At 36.2% G+C, this 17001-nt stretch overlaps 1 protein-coding gene and 1 long non-coding RNA gene across 2 annotated transcripts in view; one reads left to right on the top strand and one right to left on the bottom strand.

Annotated features, from left to right (window-relative positions):
• The window catches only part of LOC124160461 (phospholipase B1, membrane-associated-like), a 50780-nt gene extending 34414 nt beyond the window's left edge, over positions 1 to 16366 (top strand). The window contains exons 4-8 of the mRNA XM_046536313.1: positions 2193 to 2422; positions 6186 to 6348; positions 8159 to 8313; positions 10752 to 10917; positions 14649 to 16366. Coding sequence (XP_046392269.1) covers positions 2193 to 2422; positions 6186 to 6348; positions 8159 to 8313; positions 10752 to 10917; positions 14649 to 14809 — 875 coding nt within the window. The 3' untranslated portion in view covers positions 14810 to 16366. The remainder of the gene's footprint in view (positions 1 to 2192; positions 2423 to 6185; positions 6349 to 8158; positions 8314 to 10751; positions 10918 to 14648) is intronic.
• Positions 11865 to 14702, bottom strand: LOC124160462. The gene is made up of 3 exons (XR_006865164.1): positions 14619 to 14702; positions 13102 to 13195; positions 11865 to 11925 (listed from the first exon to the last, which is right to left on the bottom strand). It is a non-coding gene; the product is annotated as an uncharacterized LOC124160462 (long non-coding RNA).
• Positions 16367 to 17001: the final 635 nt, after the last annotated feature.

The raw sequence follows: 17001 nt of genomic DNA, 5'->3' as shown, positions 1-17001 counted from the left end.
AGAAACGGCATAAAATATCTCAATTATCACTGAATTATTTAAATTTTCTATAAAAGTTATACATTAAACACATATTCATTCAAACCTTGGCAACAATCATTCTACCACTAAGATGACGTTCACTTGTTGATATGGATACCGGCGGGCTTGAAAAAAATTCATTCATTCAAAAAGTCATTGTATGAATATTAATATGGTACATGATTGTACCATTATGGTACAAGTAACTACGATAAATTTGAGCGATTACATATTCCCCGGTAATAACGTGAGAATCGCATTACCCATCACAATACTCGCCACTCAAACTACTCAGTAACTACTTATTCCAAGTTTGTTTTACTATACTTGTTTCACCAATTAACCTTTAAAAATAAGTACATCCCGTATCTCATAGCACAAAGAACGTAAATAGTTAAATTTAAGTTCCCACCATAAGAAACAATAACGCAAGATCTCATTTTCGATATGGATTAACCCAATGAATACGATAGCACAGCTGCGGAGCTGCAGCTGGAATTGAGAATACGTGATGGTTTCCCTTCGTCACACTTTCACAGCTTCCCTTTGTTCGATTAAACAAGAAAAGGCTGCGTGATCATCGTTTTCACAATGCAGCAGCGTAATAATCCGTGTTCGACAGAAAGCGGCCCAAGGCGATAATTAATAGCACAAATAAAGGTACACAAACGGCAATGAATAAACAAAAGCTAAGGTATCGTGAATTGGAATAATGTGAACGAGAAGCACTCTCTAATGACGGAATCATTAACCCACATAATACCCAATACCTACGTCTTGAGTAGCCACCATAAGTACGAGTACCATAACTGACTAAGAATACATTGTATTCATTTGAAATACAATTAGATTCCCCAAACGTAGAAATACATCATATTTACATAAAAACATAGTATTTTCGAGAAGGGGATAAAAGAGAAATATGTCAGAACGTTGTTTTAACTGACGAGTTGGCATCTTAATTTCTTAAAATACTCAGCGCAAAGTCCTATTTCAAATCCAGGTGAAAGAAGATAATTGCGTTTCTAACAATTTTCTCCTATCATAAGATTCTCTAACACCACAAAATCCTAGGAATTTCATAAAACGAGCGTGCTGCGCCCGCTCCCAGCGGGCTTCCCCCGCCTTTTTAATGCAGGTCCACAGAGGGATAGGCGCGTTTCTAATTTTAAAATGTAGAAAAAAAGGCAGGGTTTTATGCACAAATTTAATTGGAATGTTCATGTACAAATTGAGGTCAGAGGACCTCTTTAAACACAACATTGGAAGTAATTACTTTATCCTCTGTTAAACGCACATGATGACTCATACTTAAGTTACATAACAGGAGACTTGAATGTGGAATCAGCTGCATTTTGATAAAAGTTATTTAAAGAATTAGAGATATTGTTGCAAATTGACAAATGCATCAGTTTGTGCGCCGTTAACGTCAGGAATATTTACCGTTTTTTTTGTTTTTTTTAATTATTATTTAAAAACCAATTTTAGGAAACAATAGCAAAATTAGGAAGATATGCCGTCGCATGTTCTCTGATAAATTCTATGCATTTTGGTACCTCGTTTGTAGAGTTTGGTTGCGTATAAGTTGAGAAAAAGGCATCTATACAGTAGAAATAATATAGAAGATAGATAGCAAATAACCAAACCATATGTCATCACTCCAAACGAAGTAATATCCTACAAAAATACCTGTATTACATCCCAATTTTTATTTTGACATTCACTAGATTCATGTACCTATTTAAACTATTCCCTGATCCAGAAATATGCATCTATACTCCTTGAAGACAAGCTCAAAATTAATACGAGATGGTACTCGTAGATGAAATATCACGGACGACTTGAGGCCATCAATAAATACACAGCACATATTCGGACCAAAATTTGCATTCCACTCACTCGGTGACCAAACCATAATGTTGGTTTGGATATGTAAGTTTGAGCTCACCCCAGACTAAGTCACAGACCTATGATACCACATATTCAGGATGGGCCTATGGATCGCAAACATCTCTCAACGATCTTAATAGTTAAAGATCGGCCGATAAAAATTTGTTCCCGTATTTTCACTTCATTCTAACTACAAAACATAACTAATATCACAAGAACACTGTCAAATGATTTTCGTACCAATGTAAACCCTGCATAAGCTTTCATTTGTCTCCTTCCAGGCGGTCAGGGTACATGGCGGCAATTCCTGACCCTTCCGAACATCCTCAAAGTTTTCAACCCGCAGCTCACAGGATACGCCACGAAAACCGTCAAGACCGCTTTGGATCCAGGTGCTAACCTCAACCTTGCTCAGAACGGAGCTTTGGACGAGGATTTGTTTCTCCAAGCCAAGCTGCTCGTGCGGAAGATTAAGTCAGACCCCAGCGTCGACTTCAGGAAAGACTGGAAGGTAGATCTTTTTATATATTCCCAGCGCTTATAACCCAGGGTAAATATAGGGTAGAGAAAATTGTGACGAGAAATTTTAATCCCGATGCCAATAAGAATCAAAATTAATAATGATGTTTAGGCTGAAAACGCACCATTTTTTAACCACAGAAAGATTGTGCCAAGCGCTCCGATTGGTCTCGAGTTTGCCCTGTAGTCGGATGCTTTAGACCAGAGGCTTCAACATTTTTTCATGCAAGGGCAAAAACTAGATTTCACATCGTCCGGAGGGCCAAAATAATCCACTTCACGTTACCCACGTCACCACATCAATTAAATTAAAAAAAAAATCACTTCAAAGATCAATAATTTTTAATGGTTCAAAATTTCAATCAATCAGTGCTATTTCTGGCATTGTTAATTTTTGAAAAGTGAGTCGATATATATTTTATATTGTGTGGCGCGATAAAATATTTCCTTTAGCCTCAAGGGGCCGCAAAATATTAGCTGGCGGGTCGCATGCAGCCCTGGGGCCGCGAGTTGAAAAACCTTGCTTCAAACAAAGGTAACGGGAAATGTAGGTAAAGCATTTAAAGTAATGAGTCGTCCGAAGTATCCGGCAACAGAGCAAACACCAAATCATTCACCTGAATGCTCGACTCAAATCTACATCTGAATTCTCGACCCATACGCCTTGACGACTATGAACGGGTCGAGTATCGAAACTTCGACCTTGGATAAAATAAGACCAGGAGAAGAACCCGAGAAGAATTTCTTCAGTTAGAGTGACAAGTATTTGGATTTTCACAGGATTTATTCAAAAGTATTTCATTGGCTAACATTTCTCTATATGATACCGAAGTTGGAGGTTTCAAAGATGGTCTCAGATTTTGTGTAGTGAGCAAACTCTTCGAGCGCTCATGTATACCTACATTTGATCTCATATTGCCAACACGGCATAGCGACACATTTCCCTCAAATCTTCAAATTAATGAAGGAGGAAAGTACAAGAATCGATAGTCAGAACGACGATGGCAGACTAATGTAGATACGAGGTGTGTTCAAAAAATATCGCGACTTTTGTGTTTTTTCAAAAATTATTTATTTATTCATGAATATCTATTTTGTCCCCTTCAAAGTAATCCCCATGAGATATTATACACTTGTGCCAACGGTTTTTCCAATCTTCGAAGCACTTCAAAAAATCATTTTATCTTGTTCAGCTCCTCCTTCGATGCCGTTTTTATCTCGTCAATCGTAGCGTAACGTCGTCCTTTCATGGGTCTCTTCAGTTTAGGGAACAAGAAAAAGTCACAGGGGGCCAGATCTGGGGAATACGGTGGCTGCGGCATCATTAGTTTGTTGTTTTTGGCCAAAAAGTCGCGCACAAGCAACGATGTGTGAGCAGGGGCGTTATCGTGGTGCAAAAGCCAATTTTTGTTCTTCCACAAATCCGGGCGTTTCTGGCGGATTGCTTCGCGCAAATTGCGCATAACTTGCAGGTAATATTCCTTATTGACCGTTCTACCCTGTGGCAAGAACTCATAGATATTCATGAATAAATAAATAATTTTTGAAAAAAAAAACAAAAGTCGCGATATTTTTTGAACACACCTCGTAGATAGACGGTACAATCGCAACCTTCCGCGTGAATAGCGATAAAATTCACATTAATGTACACAAGAAAAAATTACCATGTTAATTGAACCGCGGGGTATGTCTCTAGAACTACCAGAGGTAAAATTAGGTATGTGGGTGGAGAAGTTTATTCGAGGGAAAGCGCCTGGAAGTGATGGAAATTGTGATGAAGCAAGGACGATGGGAAAGCATGGGAGAGAAGTAATCCGTCCTCAGGAAAAGCGAGGGCATTTATCGGGGCATGAGTAGAACGCGTGCCAGAAAAGCAGTCAGACGAAATATACAGATGGCGGCACATCCGATATCACCAAAACTGACTCAATCGATTGAAAAACCTTGAATTTAGATATATGTCTTCCTCAATAATCCAATGAATTTCTAAGAATCTATGTGATATCAATCGCCAGATTAAAAAGTATGTTCTACTATAAAATGACGGCATGTTAACACTAATTTCGCATATCTAGTAATTTGATGGTGTTTCCAACAGTCTAAAAGGTAAATTTAGGAGTGTCAATGAAACCCTCCAACGGAAGGTCAACTCTGAAAATTGCACTGTATCATTAATGATTCACTTGAGATTTTAACATTTGACCATTAAAATTTTACCCTTCTAATACTTACATTATTTAATACTCATTGTGCGGTGAGATATACATAGCTAATCGTTTAAGAAAGGCAAATTTATACTCGCCACAGTCGCACTTTACTAATCAGAGCCTTAGGTCATATTTCACGAGGAATACGAGTTACATGAAAAAAAGGTACGGAAAGAATGCTATCCCACATCAAGCCAAAACTTTTTACACAAAAAAAACTGGTAGGAACGATCAAACCACGCCATTAAGGAGTTTTCAAAGGTCTTTCCCTAAAACCTGCACGTAAAATCACGAAAAGACAAAGTGACTAAAACCGATCGCTATGTTGCCATAATTTTGCCGCTCTATCTCTTCCCGCTTGTGACAGAAAAATTAGCGGATAAAACTAAGGCAGCTACTTGAATCACGATCTGTTTTTTTATGATTTTTCAGCAGTATTATTAATGGATACTTTATCAAAGTCTAATATTAAAATGCTGGTAAACGAAAACGATTGTGCATGTTTGTAGGTGATAGCGCGATTCATAAAAGGATTCGATTCACATAGTAAAAGATGGAATAGACACCTATGTCGTTCATACATTTTATTTTAGGAAATCATATCCACAGAGACATGGCAACGACGCGGAAGCATCGCACGAATTCGGTTTGCACGTCTGCTTTCAGCCAAAGGACCTCGCGGTCCCCAAGTGAGACTAATGACGCAACAGGCTAAAGAGGACTCACTCGCAGATTTAATTTTGAGATAACTTGGCCCACCCTATCAAGTTTTCACCATCTCGATCAAACAAAAAAATGTTTAAAGGGGAATACAAAATCAAATATATGGTGAAATGGGATCTTCCCTGGATTTCAGTAATAACATAGGAGGAAAATTCGGTGAGTCACGGAAATTTCAAGATTAATTCCAGGTGTCACACATTAGCCCCCAAAGAATTAGAAGTAGAATTTTCAAGTGATTCGACTAGAAAAATAACTCAAAAGAAAAAAGTGAAGCTCAATTACGATAAATTTCAAATGATTTTTTTAATTGCCTTAAGACTTTGAAGTCTAAAACAACAATTACCGACAAGAATCGCGCCTACTACAAAGGACTTTGATTGACGAAAGAAGCCATTGCCAATTAAATCCACATAATCATTGAGGGGGTGAGATGTCAAGGCGTACATTTTTTTAAAACGGAGTTATTTAATTAATAGAAGAAGTATAAAATAAATTCGGTAGCCAAGGGATACGAGTGAGTCTCTGTTCTGTGCTGAATCGAGTGAAAAATCAAATGCACCACGAAATATCTAGTTGAATTTGTTTGTTTTCATTACCCAATTTCTTACCAAACCCTGTTTGGAAAATTATCACTTGTATCCCTTATCTTCTCACCCCCTCAATGGCTCTCTCTCATTCATTACATAATTTTCAATGGTATACTTCAATAATATCGATTAATCAATGCAGAAATATTTAAGAAGTACATTCAACATCGTGTTGTCAGAGATCAACATTTTCATGTAGTTGCCACGAAATACCTGATCCATTGTGCTTGCATTGCAGTTAGTGAACATCCTCATTGGTGGAAACGACATCTGCAACGAGTACTGCTTCGTGGACAGCGACAAGGATTCACCAGAAGGACACAGGCGACAGCTGGAGACGACGCTTGACTTCCTCAAGGCTAACCTCCCAAGGACGTTCATAAACCTAATCCACGTGCCTAGTTGAGTACGATGCATTTGGTAGAAAATTACGAAATCCCATTTTTACATCTTCATTTTTTTTAAATATCTGCTTTTAATACGGCGCGAATATTACATTCTAAGGCAAATTTTCATGCTCGCGGGACACATTGAAATTGGACCCATGCGGCCCACGTACCTTGGAGCCTAATATTCACTAAAACTGCCTAAGCTACATGAATATGGGCTCGAATACTGCCATTTAATTTATTTAGTATATCGCATGCTTAAGTAAGACTCGCGCTCACTATGGGATTTAATTATTTTTAGAGAAAAATTATGTAAACCAGTATAAGCCCCAAAAAGTAGCTTTGAGAACGGCACTATTCATCATCCAAAGTTCGAGGTAAATGAACCCACGCTCTTAATGGAAACTACAGCGATTTACAAGTCCTGCGACGACAATGTCCGGCATAATAAGACATCACTGGATCCTACCACGAGAGAACTACCTCTAGCATAATGTCCTTTGTTTCTTTAGCTCACAGAAATTCAGCACTATTTATGGCTCATTAGACATTTAGCGGTAGGTGATATAGACTGTTTCTTCCATTTACACGAGGCAATAGCATTTCCGACTCTTTTTACGCGGGGGTACTTAACTTCGACGAAAATAGCTGGTTTTCTTTCTTACGGACAACTAGTTTCTCATTTTTACTTCCTTGCTCTACCGCTCCAAAAACTCTTAATAAACTCAGCGTGCATAACGACACATTGGCACATATTTCTTAATTTATTTATATCTCTGAACTTGAAAGAACAGCGAATTTGTTAAATTTTTAAATGGGAATCATAATTAAAACTGTGGGCATAAAATTAATAAATATACCCCGCTAAATAAGCCTTTCAAAAACCAATTTCTGTGTTTTAAAACTTTGAATTATCGTAATTTATTACAGGGATATTTAAAATACTCGTTTGATCTTCGATTGGCCCCTTAATGGTCGGTTAGCCCCGAAGATGACTTCCAATTCGCGAGAAAGCGCATTTCTTCAATCTGCATATCGTGGTTTCGGTCTTGTTTCAAACGGCGTTGGATCGATATCACATCTTATCAAGCAAGGCACGGTCGTCAAATGGGATCATGTACGTACCAACTCCAAAGATAATTTTTATAGACTGGTGATAGGCATAACATCGCGAAACTCATATAAGTCCATGAATTCACAAAGTAACATCGACAGGATTTTAATTTTCCCGACCTGAGTTTACACTGTCACACAGTCTTAATTCTTCGCTGTGCCATAGTTGTGATAAAGGCGATCTTTTCTGGTCATACCGCGATATCAGGTTGAGCTTTTTGTGACCCCAGCTGGTCGTTTCCTTTGAGGTAAATTCGCCAGAAGCGAGAAGCAGTGGTTACGGTAATTCAGGCCAGCCTCATTCCGCAATAAGAACAGAAAAAGTTGCTTTAATTGTAAGACATTTATTTTTAAGTTTATTTTAATGAATTCAAAATTTTAATGTTTTTATTACATCATGACTTATAATTCTACAATAATCGCTATGTATAAATGGAAATTTAACCCGTAAATCCCACTATTGGCGTTACTCAATTAGGAAAATACTACCTTATTTGCTGCACATGATGTTTAATGGAATTCACAATAATAATAAGCATTAATAACAATCAAATTTTCAAAAGGTATTGTGTAAACGCCTTCTAAGTCCTACGAATATGATTTAGAAGGCATTTACTCACTGAGAATCTCAGTAAATGAAAATTAATTTACCCCGGTAACGAAAGAATGAATTAAAACATCTATCACTTTTATATTGTAATTTTTTCAGATATCGTTCATCTTCGGTTCATGAAAAATATTCCTTTGCGATGCCACATTAGGAGAATGATATTCTGTTCCTGCCTATTCGGAGGATCTGACAAAGGAAAAGCAGATTCTGTGGAAAAGATGACGGAAGGCTACTGGGAAACAGAGAGAAAAGTGGTAAATTATTAAAACTAACCACAGGTAAACTCATACTTATGATAGAAACTAATGAACTAATGTAAGGTTTTGACTAATCTCTATTCTTCCAACCTCGGTTTCGCGAAGCATCTAGAATATCCAGGTAACGTAATAATTATAGATTTCATACGGGGTACTAAAAAATTGTCGTGATATCAAATTACTTAGCAGAATGGAGCTGAGTTCCTTAATCATCCTTTTTTACAGAAAAGATGACTATTTATTAGCGTTTTCTGGGGACAGGATGGGTGATTCACTGTCAAAAGAAAGACGAACGAAACAGATAAATGAGCATATTTAAATTTCTGAGCATGATAAAACATAAAAATACGGGATATTTTAGGAATGGATTAAAAATATGGATTTGAAAGAGTTCTCATATGATAGCCAACACCTTATCAGAGGCGTAGAATATTGATTCCTTCTTTTAAATATGCTAGAAGTTTTAATTACCAGGAGGAGATAATTAAAAGGACGTGGTCTTCGAAGGACGCTGATTATCAACTATCTTTTCGAGATTACATAGTGCTCATGCTCTTTTTGTGAAACTTGTATGAATCGCTACGGGATGGCAACTTCAAAACCAAAATCCACGACTTTTACAATTTTAAGCCCAAACATGGAATATTAAAGCTTTTCGGTTTGAACAGAATAATTTATGCGTAATTTACAAGCATCGCTATTCAAAGCAACACAAACTTTCCGGATTACAAATTCATGTTATCATATATAAAGGAATGTCATGGGGAAACACAAAAAGACCGAAAGTGTCGGTAAAATGCTGAAAGTACTGGGATGGGACACACTAGAACGGAGAAGAAAAATAAATAGGCTTTGCGCACTCTTCCGCACACTGAAAGGGGAAAAGGCATGGGGGGAACTACGGAAGAAGATATATTGGTAGGCATGATCACCAATACAAGATGAAATGCCGGCCGCAAAGGACTAACGTAAAGAAATTCTCGTACCTCAACAGGACGATTACGGAATGGAATAGACTCCCTGCAGAACTGTTTAAGACCTACCCTAACAACGTAAGGATTTTCAAGAAGAGGTGTAGAGGATTAATATTGGAAAATAATGTCACTGAATTTTAAATATTCAATTTCTAGTTTCATTTTGGTAATGTATTTCTCATTTGCAATATTTTTGTTTTTCTTTTTATTTTGTATAAACTGTTACCACCTGGCAAATAGCCAACTTGTAACTTGTACAATATAATAATAATAATGAAGAATAATTGCTAACCCACAGAATGGCTATACCACGCTAGATTACATGCTTATACTATAAAACGTGGCCGATCCAAGTATCAGAAAGTTAAAAGTTACGAATTCCTGAAAAATATACTCATTCTAGAAGAGCGAATTACAAATAAGCCGAGCGAGTGAGAGCGAGATAAAAATCACACAAAAAAGCACCCGACTAACTTTAGCATATTATGACGGAATTGAGAAGAATTTGAATCCACATATAGGAAAGCACTCAATATTTCACTCAAAAATCAAACTTTCTTTTTACCTATAGCATAAAAATATGTTTTAAATGATTGCGATGTAAAGTATTTTTAAGGAAATTTATGAGCTATTTATAAATACGAGATAAAGTAATTATCGCTCAGGTAGGGCGACACAGGACGTGGAAATTAATAGAGGCCAATTCAAAAATGCGAGAAAGAATCGCTGATGGTGCAATGGTTTTATAGAATAGGTAATTAGCGCATTTACGTAATTATACGCGAATTATTTCATACACCTCCTCATCAAGTGTAGGCACGTATAGTTCTTGAGGGGTCAATAGACTACAATACCCACTCACAATATTTTGGCTTCGCAACCGCCTGAATATAAAACCTTACGAGAGGAGTTTTTCTGGAATAAGAAGAATAGAACCACGAATATTACAAGAGAAGATCCTCAAGTCGGCCTCTAAATGTGTTGTCACTCACCGCGAATTTAAATGGGTTTACAAAAGTCGCCACTCGCGTCGCTGACGGACTAAGTGATCCGAGTATCACGGGGAAATAAAATATAATTAGGAGTGTTAACAGAAATGTATATACATGATGATTTGATCTATCAAATTCATAACTTTTCAATGCTAATCCTCGCAATTACAAACATTACAATACAAAATATTGGGAAAAAGTGGATCGCATTTCATTCATCACCGCGCCGCGGACATTTTTTTAAAAAGATTAAAATGGGACCGAAGTGGCAACAGAATTAGGTCTTATATGGGATGGAATTGGGCCTCCTCTAAACAGTCCCCTTGAATAGAACCTAACCTTCTTCCTCGCTTCCCAAAACTGGCATTTCCACCTCAAGGTTAAGATCGCGGAAGCAGTTCTCTTAAGTGATCTCACACGTCTTCCCTTCCATTTCTCTCCCTGCCCTACCGACGGCGATTCGCCCCAGGCTTCGCTGCCCAAGTACGAGACGGACGAGTTCGCGGTGGTGCTGCAGCCGTTCTTCGACGGCCTCCGACCGCCCCCTCTCGTAGAGACGCGCTTCGGCATCTCCCCGGACCTCTCCTACTTCGCCCCCGACTGCTTCCACTTCAGTCAGAAGGGGAACGCTCACAGTGAGTACTTACCTACCTACTACTACACACTCACTGCACGCTCCAAAAGATTTCTCCCTCTCATCATCTCAGATTTCCCACTCCAAGCGAGAAAGTGATGACTACTCGACGGGCGATGGATAGCGCACGGAATTTGAAAAGATCGCGCAATCCTCCGACCACGAATGATACAATAGAGGATTCATCAGTCGCTCACTTGATATGTTTTATTTATTTATTTTATAGTTTTCCCAACAACATTATTAAAGGGAAACTTCAACTCATACAATATATGCATAAATGTACATTATTAAAATATAGGCAGACGCGGATTAAGGGGGCACGTGCCCCAAGGCGTTTTAAAATTTAGAGAAGATTTTTAATATGGGTATCATTATGTCAGGTTTATTCTGTGTATGAATTATTACATATTTATTCGATAATTATGGAGCCTCAATCATTTAATCTCATATAATTAACTTCCATATTATAATAAGGAGAATATTTCATAAAGTAATTTTTGTATATTGTTTTTATTCTCAAATATGAGAGAAGACCGTCTGCATATCAGACCCTTCTTCCCCCTACCCCCCAGAAAAAATCCTGGATTCGCCCTTGATCATAGGAACACGTGAATATACAGCCCCAGTTATCATAATGTATCAATTGCATCTGATTTAGTCATTATAATCCATCAATTACATCAGAGCTTTGAAAAATTTGTTTCTTTCTTTAAATAGATCAAGGTCACCACAATATTTATTATATTTCTCACGCATTCTAAGTAGTCGCGACTTTTTGGCATAATTCTGTTTTACATAGTTTAAATACAATAAAGACTTGGGTCACAAATGAACATTTGAAGCATAAAAATACATATTCTAAAACAAAACTGGCATTCACCAATATTTATAATGGCTATAATAAGTACATGAAATCTTTAACATTTCTTCTCTTTTTTAAACTACTTTCTTTCTTGTTGCCACCCATTGTGCTTTTAAATGTGGTTTCCACTTGCCACTCGCGTTGCTAACAATTCCAATTTTTTTTAGGGAAATAAAGTAAACTGAATTTAGGTTGTTAACCGACATTAATATCCATTATGATATGATCTATCAAATTTATAACTTTTCAACACTGTTCTTTGCTACTTATTTAAATAATAATCTATTCTAAATATTGTGAATAAATGAATCGATCTGCAATGCATCAATCCCCACACTGCAGACATTTTTGAAAGCCGATTTAAATGCACCCAAAGTGACCATATAAATCAACCTTCTACGTGAGGACTGGAGCCTCTAATTAGTACTAAGTATCCTTGGCTCTGATGATGCAGCTGAAAAGTGTCAAAATTTGGGAAAATAGATTGGATTTTCATTCCGACATAGATTAGGATGATCAAATGCTAGCTTATACGTGTGAGTCATTTAATATACCAACGTACCTACAAAAAAGCCATTTATCAGGAAAATTTTATTTTCACCCGATGGCTGTACCAATTACCCTAACCAATTCACCAAATAAATGTTACTTCTTATCGGAAAAATCTTATTGGAATGTAAGAAATATTTCATATACCCGTATAAATGAAACTATACAAAGTTAAGTGCCAGGTTAACGTGTGACCAGAAAGCAGTTTAACTAAAATAAACTTAACCAGAAAAAAATTACCAAGTTTGGATGATGTCAATAAAATAGGTGAAACAATAAGTAAAACTTTAATGATAATCAAAATATTTTAAATATCGATTTTTAAAAGTGGTCAGGATAAATTTAACATCAAATTTTGAAATTTTTTTTGATAAAATTTTGAAACATTGAAATGATTTTAAAATATTTTAAAAAAATGTAATTGCATTGAAAAGTAACTCCTCCCAGATTTTCATGCAAAAAAACTGAAATTTCGGAATGCAATGCAATAAAATGATAAAATTCATGCCTGATGCTCAAACAGATGCTCAAATTAAATGATCAATATTTAAAAGCATTCATGAAGCAAAGTCCATGCATCAGAAACAACATTTACAGCTCATGCCTCACTATCCCATGTAGCTCTGCCGTCAAGCATAAAAAATGTCACCTAATGATTATGCAACATGCTGTCAATTTTCACTGTATAGTACCAGCACCACAAGCTAGCCAAAAAAGGAACACTTAGCATACATTAGTAAAGTAATGTAAAGGAAACATGCTTGTACTTACAATAAAATAGGCAGGACAAAATCCTTCATTTCAGCATGCAGCTATCATTAAATGGACAATGCTCCAAAATGCATCTTAAGATAATCTAACATTCCTGCATAGAGGAAAAATAGGCATTTGAATATTAAAAACAACTAATGCATATTGACTGCACAGTTTACGCAAAGCATAAGTACCAACGCTGGCTGAATAAGTTAAGGTTAAAGGCTGTTCTATTTCAAAGGCATTATTAGATGCAATATTGATCAAAGAAGCCCAAAAAAAATGGAATAATAACTGAGCAACAAACACTTAAATATTAATTAAAATAAAAAATAATAAATACCTAAATAGAGACCAGCACCTACAGATGGGAATGAGTTCTTCAATTAAAAAGGCATAATGATAACATACAGCACATATTATGAGGAAGAGAGTAGACAGAGAGGCAATCGATCATGAAAAGAAATTTATTCCAAGGAGAGATGAGATAAAGAGGGTGGTGGTGACCAACACACTATGTACTAAAAGGAATACAAATTAGTTACAAAAACCTACATCCTAAATGCTAGAAAAAACAATACAAGAGAAAGATAGAATCCAGAAAACAACAGGCTGATATTACATGAATATATCTACCTACCTACTTGAGCAAAGGCATTTAAAGCAAAATTGAATTCATGATATACATAGACAACAGAAATCTACCATCTCTTCAACTCAGATTCAGTTGAAAAAGCAAGCTGCCACACACAAAGTTTTAGGAAACACCGTGGCCTGGTTGTAGTCTAAATTAGTTATACTTAAACTTATGGTTAAGATTTGATTAAAGATCTAAAAATCAGGAGTAATCGTTAAAATGAAGAATAATCCCCTAAAAACCATGTAGGCCAACATATGTCATACACTCTGTGCATGAATTCCAATGAACATTAAATTTATATTATCATTCATAATGTAATTCAATACACTCATTTATATTTTGAAAATTTTGTTTGTGGTTTTGATGAGTATCACTAATTACAACCAATTCCTTTCTATTAATACTTCTGTATCTTATAGTTACAGGACAGTATGACTGTTTTCCTCAGGAGAGCAGTTTTAAGATTTTTTTAAATAATTTAACCAGTGATTACTAGAAGGTAAGGTAACAAGTTTACAACATTTTTATACCACAATGTCATTTGTATAATAACCTAACCTTCTAGTAATTACTGTTTAAATAAAAAAAATTCTCTCCAGCTTTTTTTAAATTTAAACACTGCATGCTCTCCTGATAAATTAGAAAAATGAACATAGTGACCCTTACCTTTTAGGTGCAGATTTATTAATCAGAAAAATAAATAAATTATTTTTATTATTAGGTAAAGTACTTCACTAACTTATAAGTATGATGAAATGCAATTACCACTTAGGTAAATTAAAAGCAATGACTCAATAATTTATTTCCTAATGCAATACTTCCACAAACTCAAACAAGAATATGTACACCAGAGGGTTGGAAAACAAACCAATAAAATAAGCATAACAGTAGGTACCTCTCATTGGAAATGTGTTCATTCTTTCAGTGGCTAACGCACTCTGGAACAACATGCTGGAGCCAATTGGAAACAAGTCGACGCCACTGGAGCATAATCTGCTGAGCACATTTCACTGCCCAACAAGAAATGCTCCATACTTCTTCACAGCGAGGAACACCTTCAATTTTCTGCAAAGTGGCCATCAGTGAAACAGAAACCACAATTGAGAAAGCCTTAAAGTACAAATAACACTATGTTAATTGCCATAATGGCAGTTTAAGGATTATATTCCAAATATTATAATTGCCATCATCTTCGCACCAGGTATCATTGTGGCATTCAAGGTCGAGAGAAGACAAGACTGCTCATGGTATTTAGCTAGTAAAATAAAATAATAAGGAAAAAAATTGGTAGGCACCCTTTTTGGTGGTGGTACATCTCCTACCAGCTATTGACATTTGATCCAGCAGGCTTAACATCCCCAAGTGATCTCTGAGAGATGAATCTTTAAACGCTGTGTGGATAATGTCAAGAAAAATTAGCCACTTGTTAAATATTGAAAATGAAAGAATTCTTTGAGGAACATTGAGTTTAGCTCAAGAGATCGTCTCAAAGGTATATTACCCAGTCTAAACTAAGAGGAATGATATATTCACCCATAGAAGACAGAAAAGCAAAATCACAGAGTAGCAAAAGAGCAAAATGACATTCTAAGGTGTACGGCAGGTGATGCAATATTATTTTTATCTTCTACTGCCAGCTGGAGATAGGTGAGGGTGGAGCTTTATCTTTACTATATATCAAGTATGCAATCATATCAAGCTCAATTAAGGTATTTTCTACAATTTTTTCATATGCAAATTGTGAGAACTTGTATTTGAAAGAACCCATATCGCATTTCAAACACATATCTAGTGAAATATTTGGAGCAATAATCTGTAAGCTGAATTCTTTAGCCAATCACCTTCCCTGAAATTTTCACATAAATACGTACATATATACATTAATTAATTTCAGTCTTTTTATTCAAAGTTCAGTGTTAACAAGTATCCTTCCATTTACTCTTAACTGCATTATTAATACATTACGATATTAAAAAGAATGAGATTTGTCTAAATGCAAGCACAATTACATGTGATAGTTCGACTTCTTTATGTATATGTGATGCATGAAAGACTAAACTGCACCATAAAAAACTACTTTCACAGTTCTTTGGTGATAACTTCACTATACAGGCGAATTCCATATGAAAAAAGTGACTATGTTCAGACAAATGACTCACTAGGTACATACTCTGCCTAATGACAGGCAACAAGTGGTACCTAAATAAAAATATTGCAAAGCATTTATCACTAGTTGACTTTTTTGCATCAATATATTATTTTAAACCATCAATATAGCCAGTTATTACTTAAATTTAAGTTTGGACATAAGTCTGCACAAAAGCTCTTATTTAATACTCTCATCCAATGAAGAGCCTTGAATATTGAACAAACCACTTACAAAGGAACTAACTATGTACAATGGTTCTGAATACATAGAAAATGTACCTAAAACTTGTCGACAGAGGATCTTCTTTGCACATCCTTAGTAGGAAAAACTTAAAAATGTGAATAATATTGTTAAAAAACAAGCAACTGAAGGCTGAGAGGCTGTGGTGTATCCAGAATCATGGGAGCAATCCAGCTACACAACACATCATCTGTAATTTATATCATGGATTGTTGTGAAGTATTTACAATAAACCAGAGGCAGTATGATATGAACATCTTGTTCAGCATTTGACTGATTAATTTATCCCAGCATCCATCCCTTACAACCAAATAAAAAATTAGTATTCATTCATCCCTTTGAATGTTATCACCAATAGGGTAGTTTCCTTCATCAAAGAAAACAAAAGGCATTGATTGCGATTCGTTATCCACCATTAGTGTATTCATAATATACAAATTATTTTGTTTTAGAAATACCGGTTTAGACGAATGACAATGGTCAATTTTTATCCTCATTTGAAAAAGGCCAGATTGGCGCCCATGCGATGCCACTCCACGTGATGTCACAGGGACCTAGTTTCTATACGAGTAGATAGGAGCTTTACATCGTCTGAGATTACCACTGCATGCATGAAGCACAGAGCTCAGGGAAACATGTCTTAATAATCACTTATTAAAACTGGCTAAGGTCGGAAAGTTTTCCTCGTTTGATAAGATATTAATAATCCTTGATTACGCCAAGTGCTACCAGCTAGCAGGGTACTAGCTGCTACCTGCTAGCATCCTGCGTCATATCAGTGCTCAAAGCCTCGTACCAAGGTCACCCCACTTGCAGCAGCCGGAACCAGAACGACAGTACACAGAGTTTTCCCAGCATTCATACTTAGCCGTTGCGTTTTCAAAACAAA

The sequence above is a fragment of the Ischnura elegans genome, chromosome 6 (assembly GCF_921293095.1).
Source record: "Ischnura elegans chromosome 6, ioIscEleg1.1, whole genome shotgun sequence".
Taxonomy (NCBI): domain Eukaryota; kingdom Metazoa; phylum Arthropoda; class Insecta; order Odonata; family Coenagrionidae; genus Ischnura; species Ischnura elegans.
The sequence above is the reverse complement of the archived record's forward strand: the minus strand, read 5'-3'. Positions and strand labels throughout refer to the sequence as shown.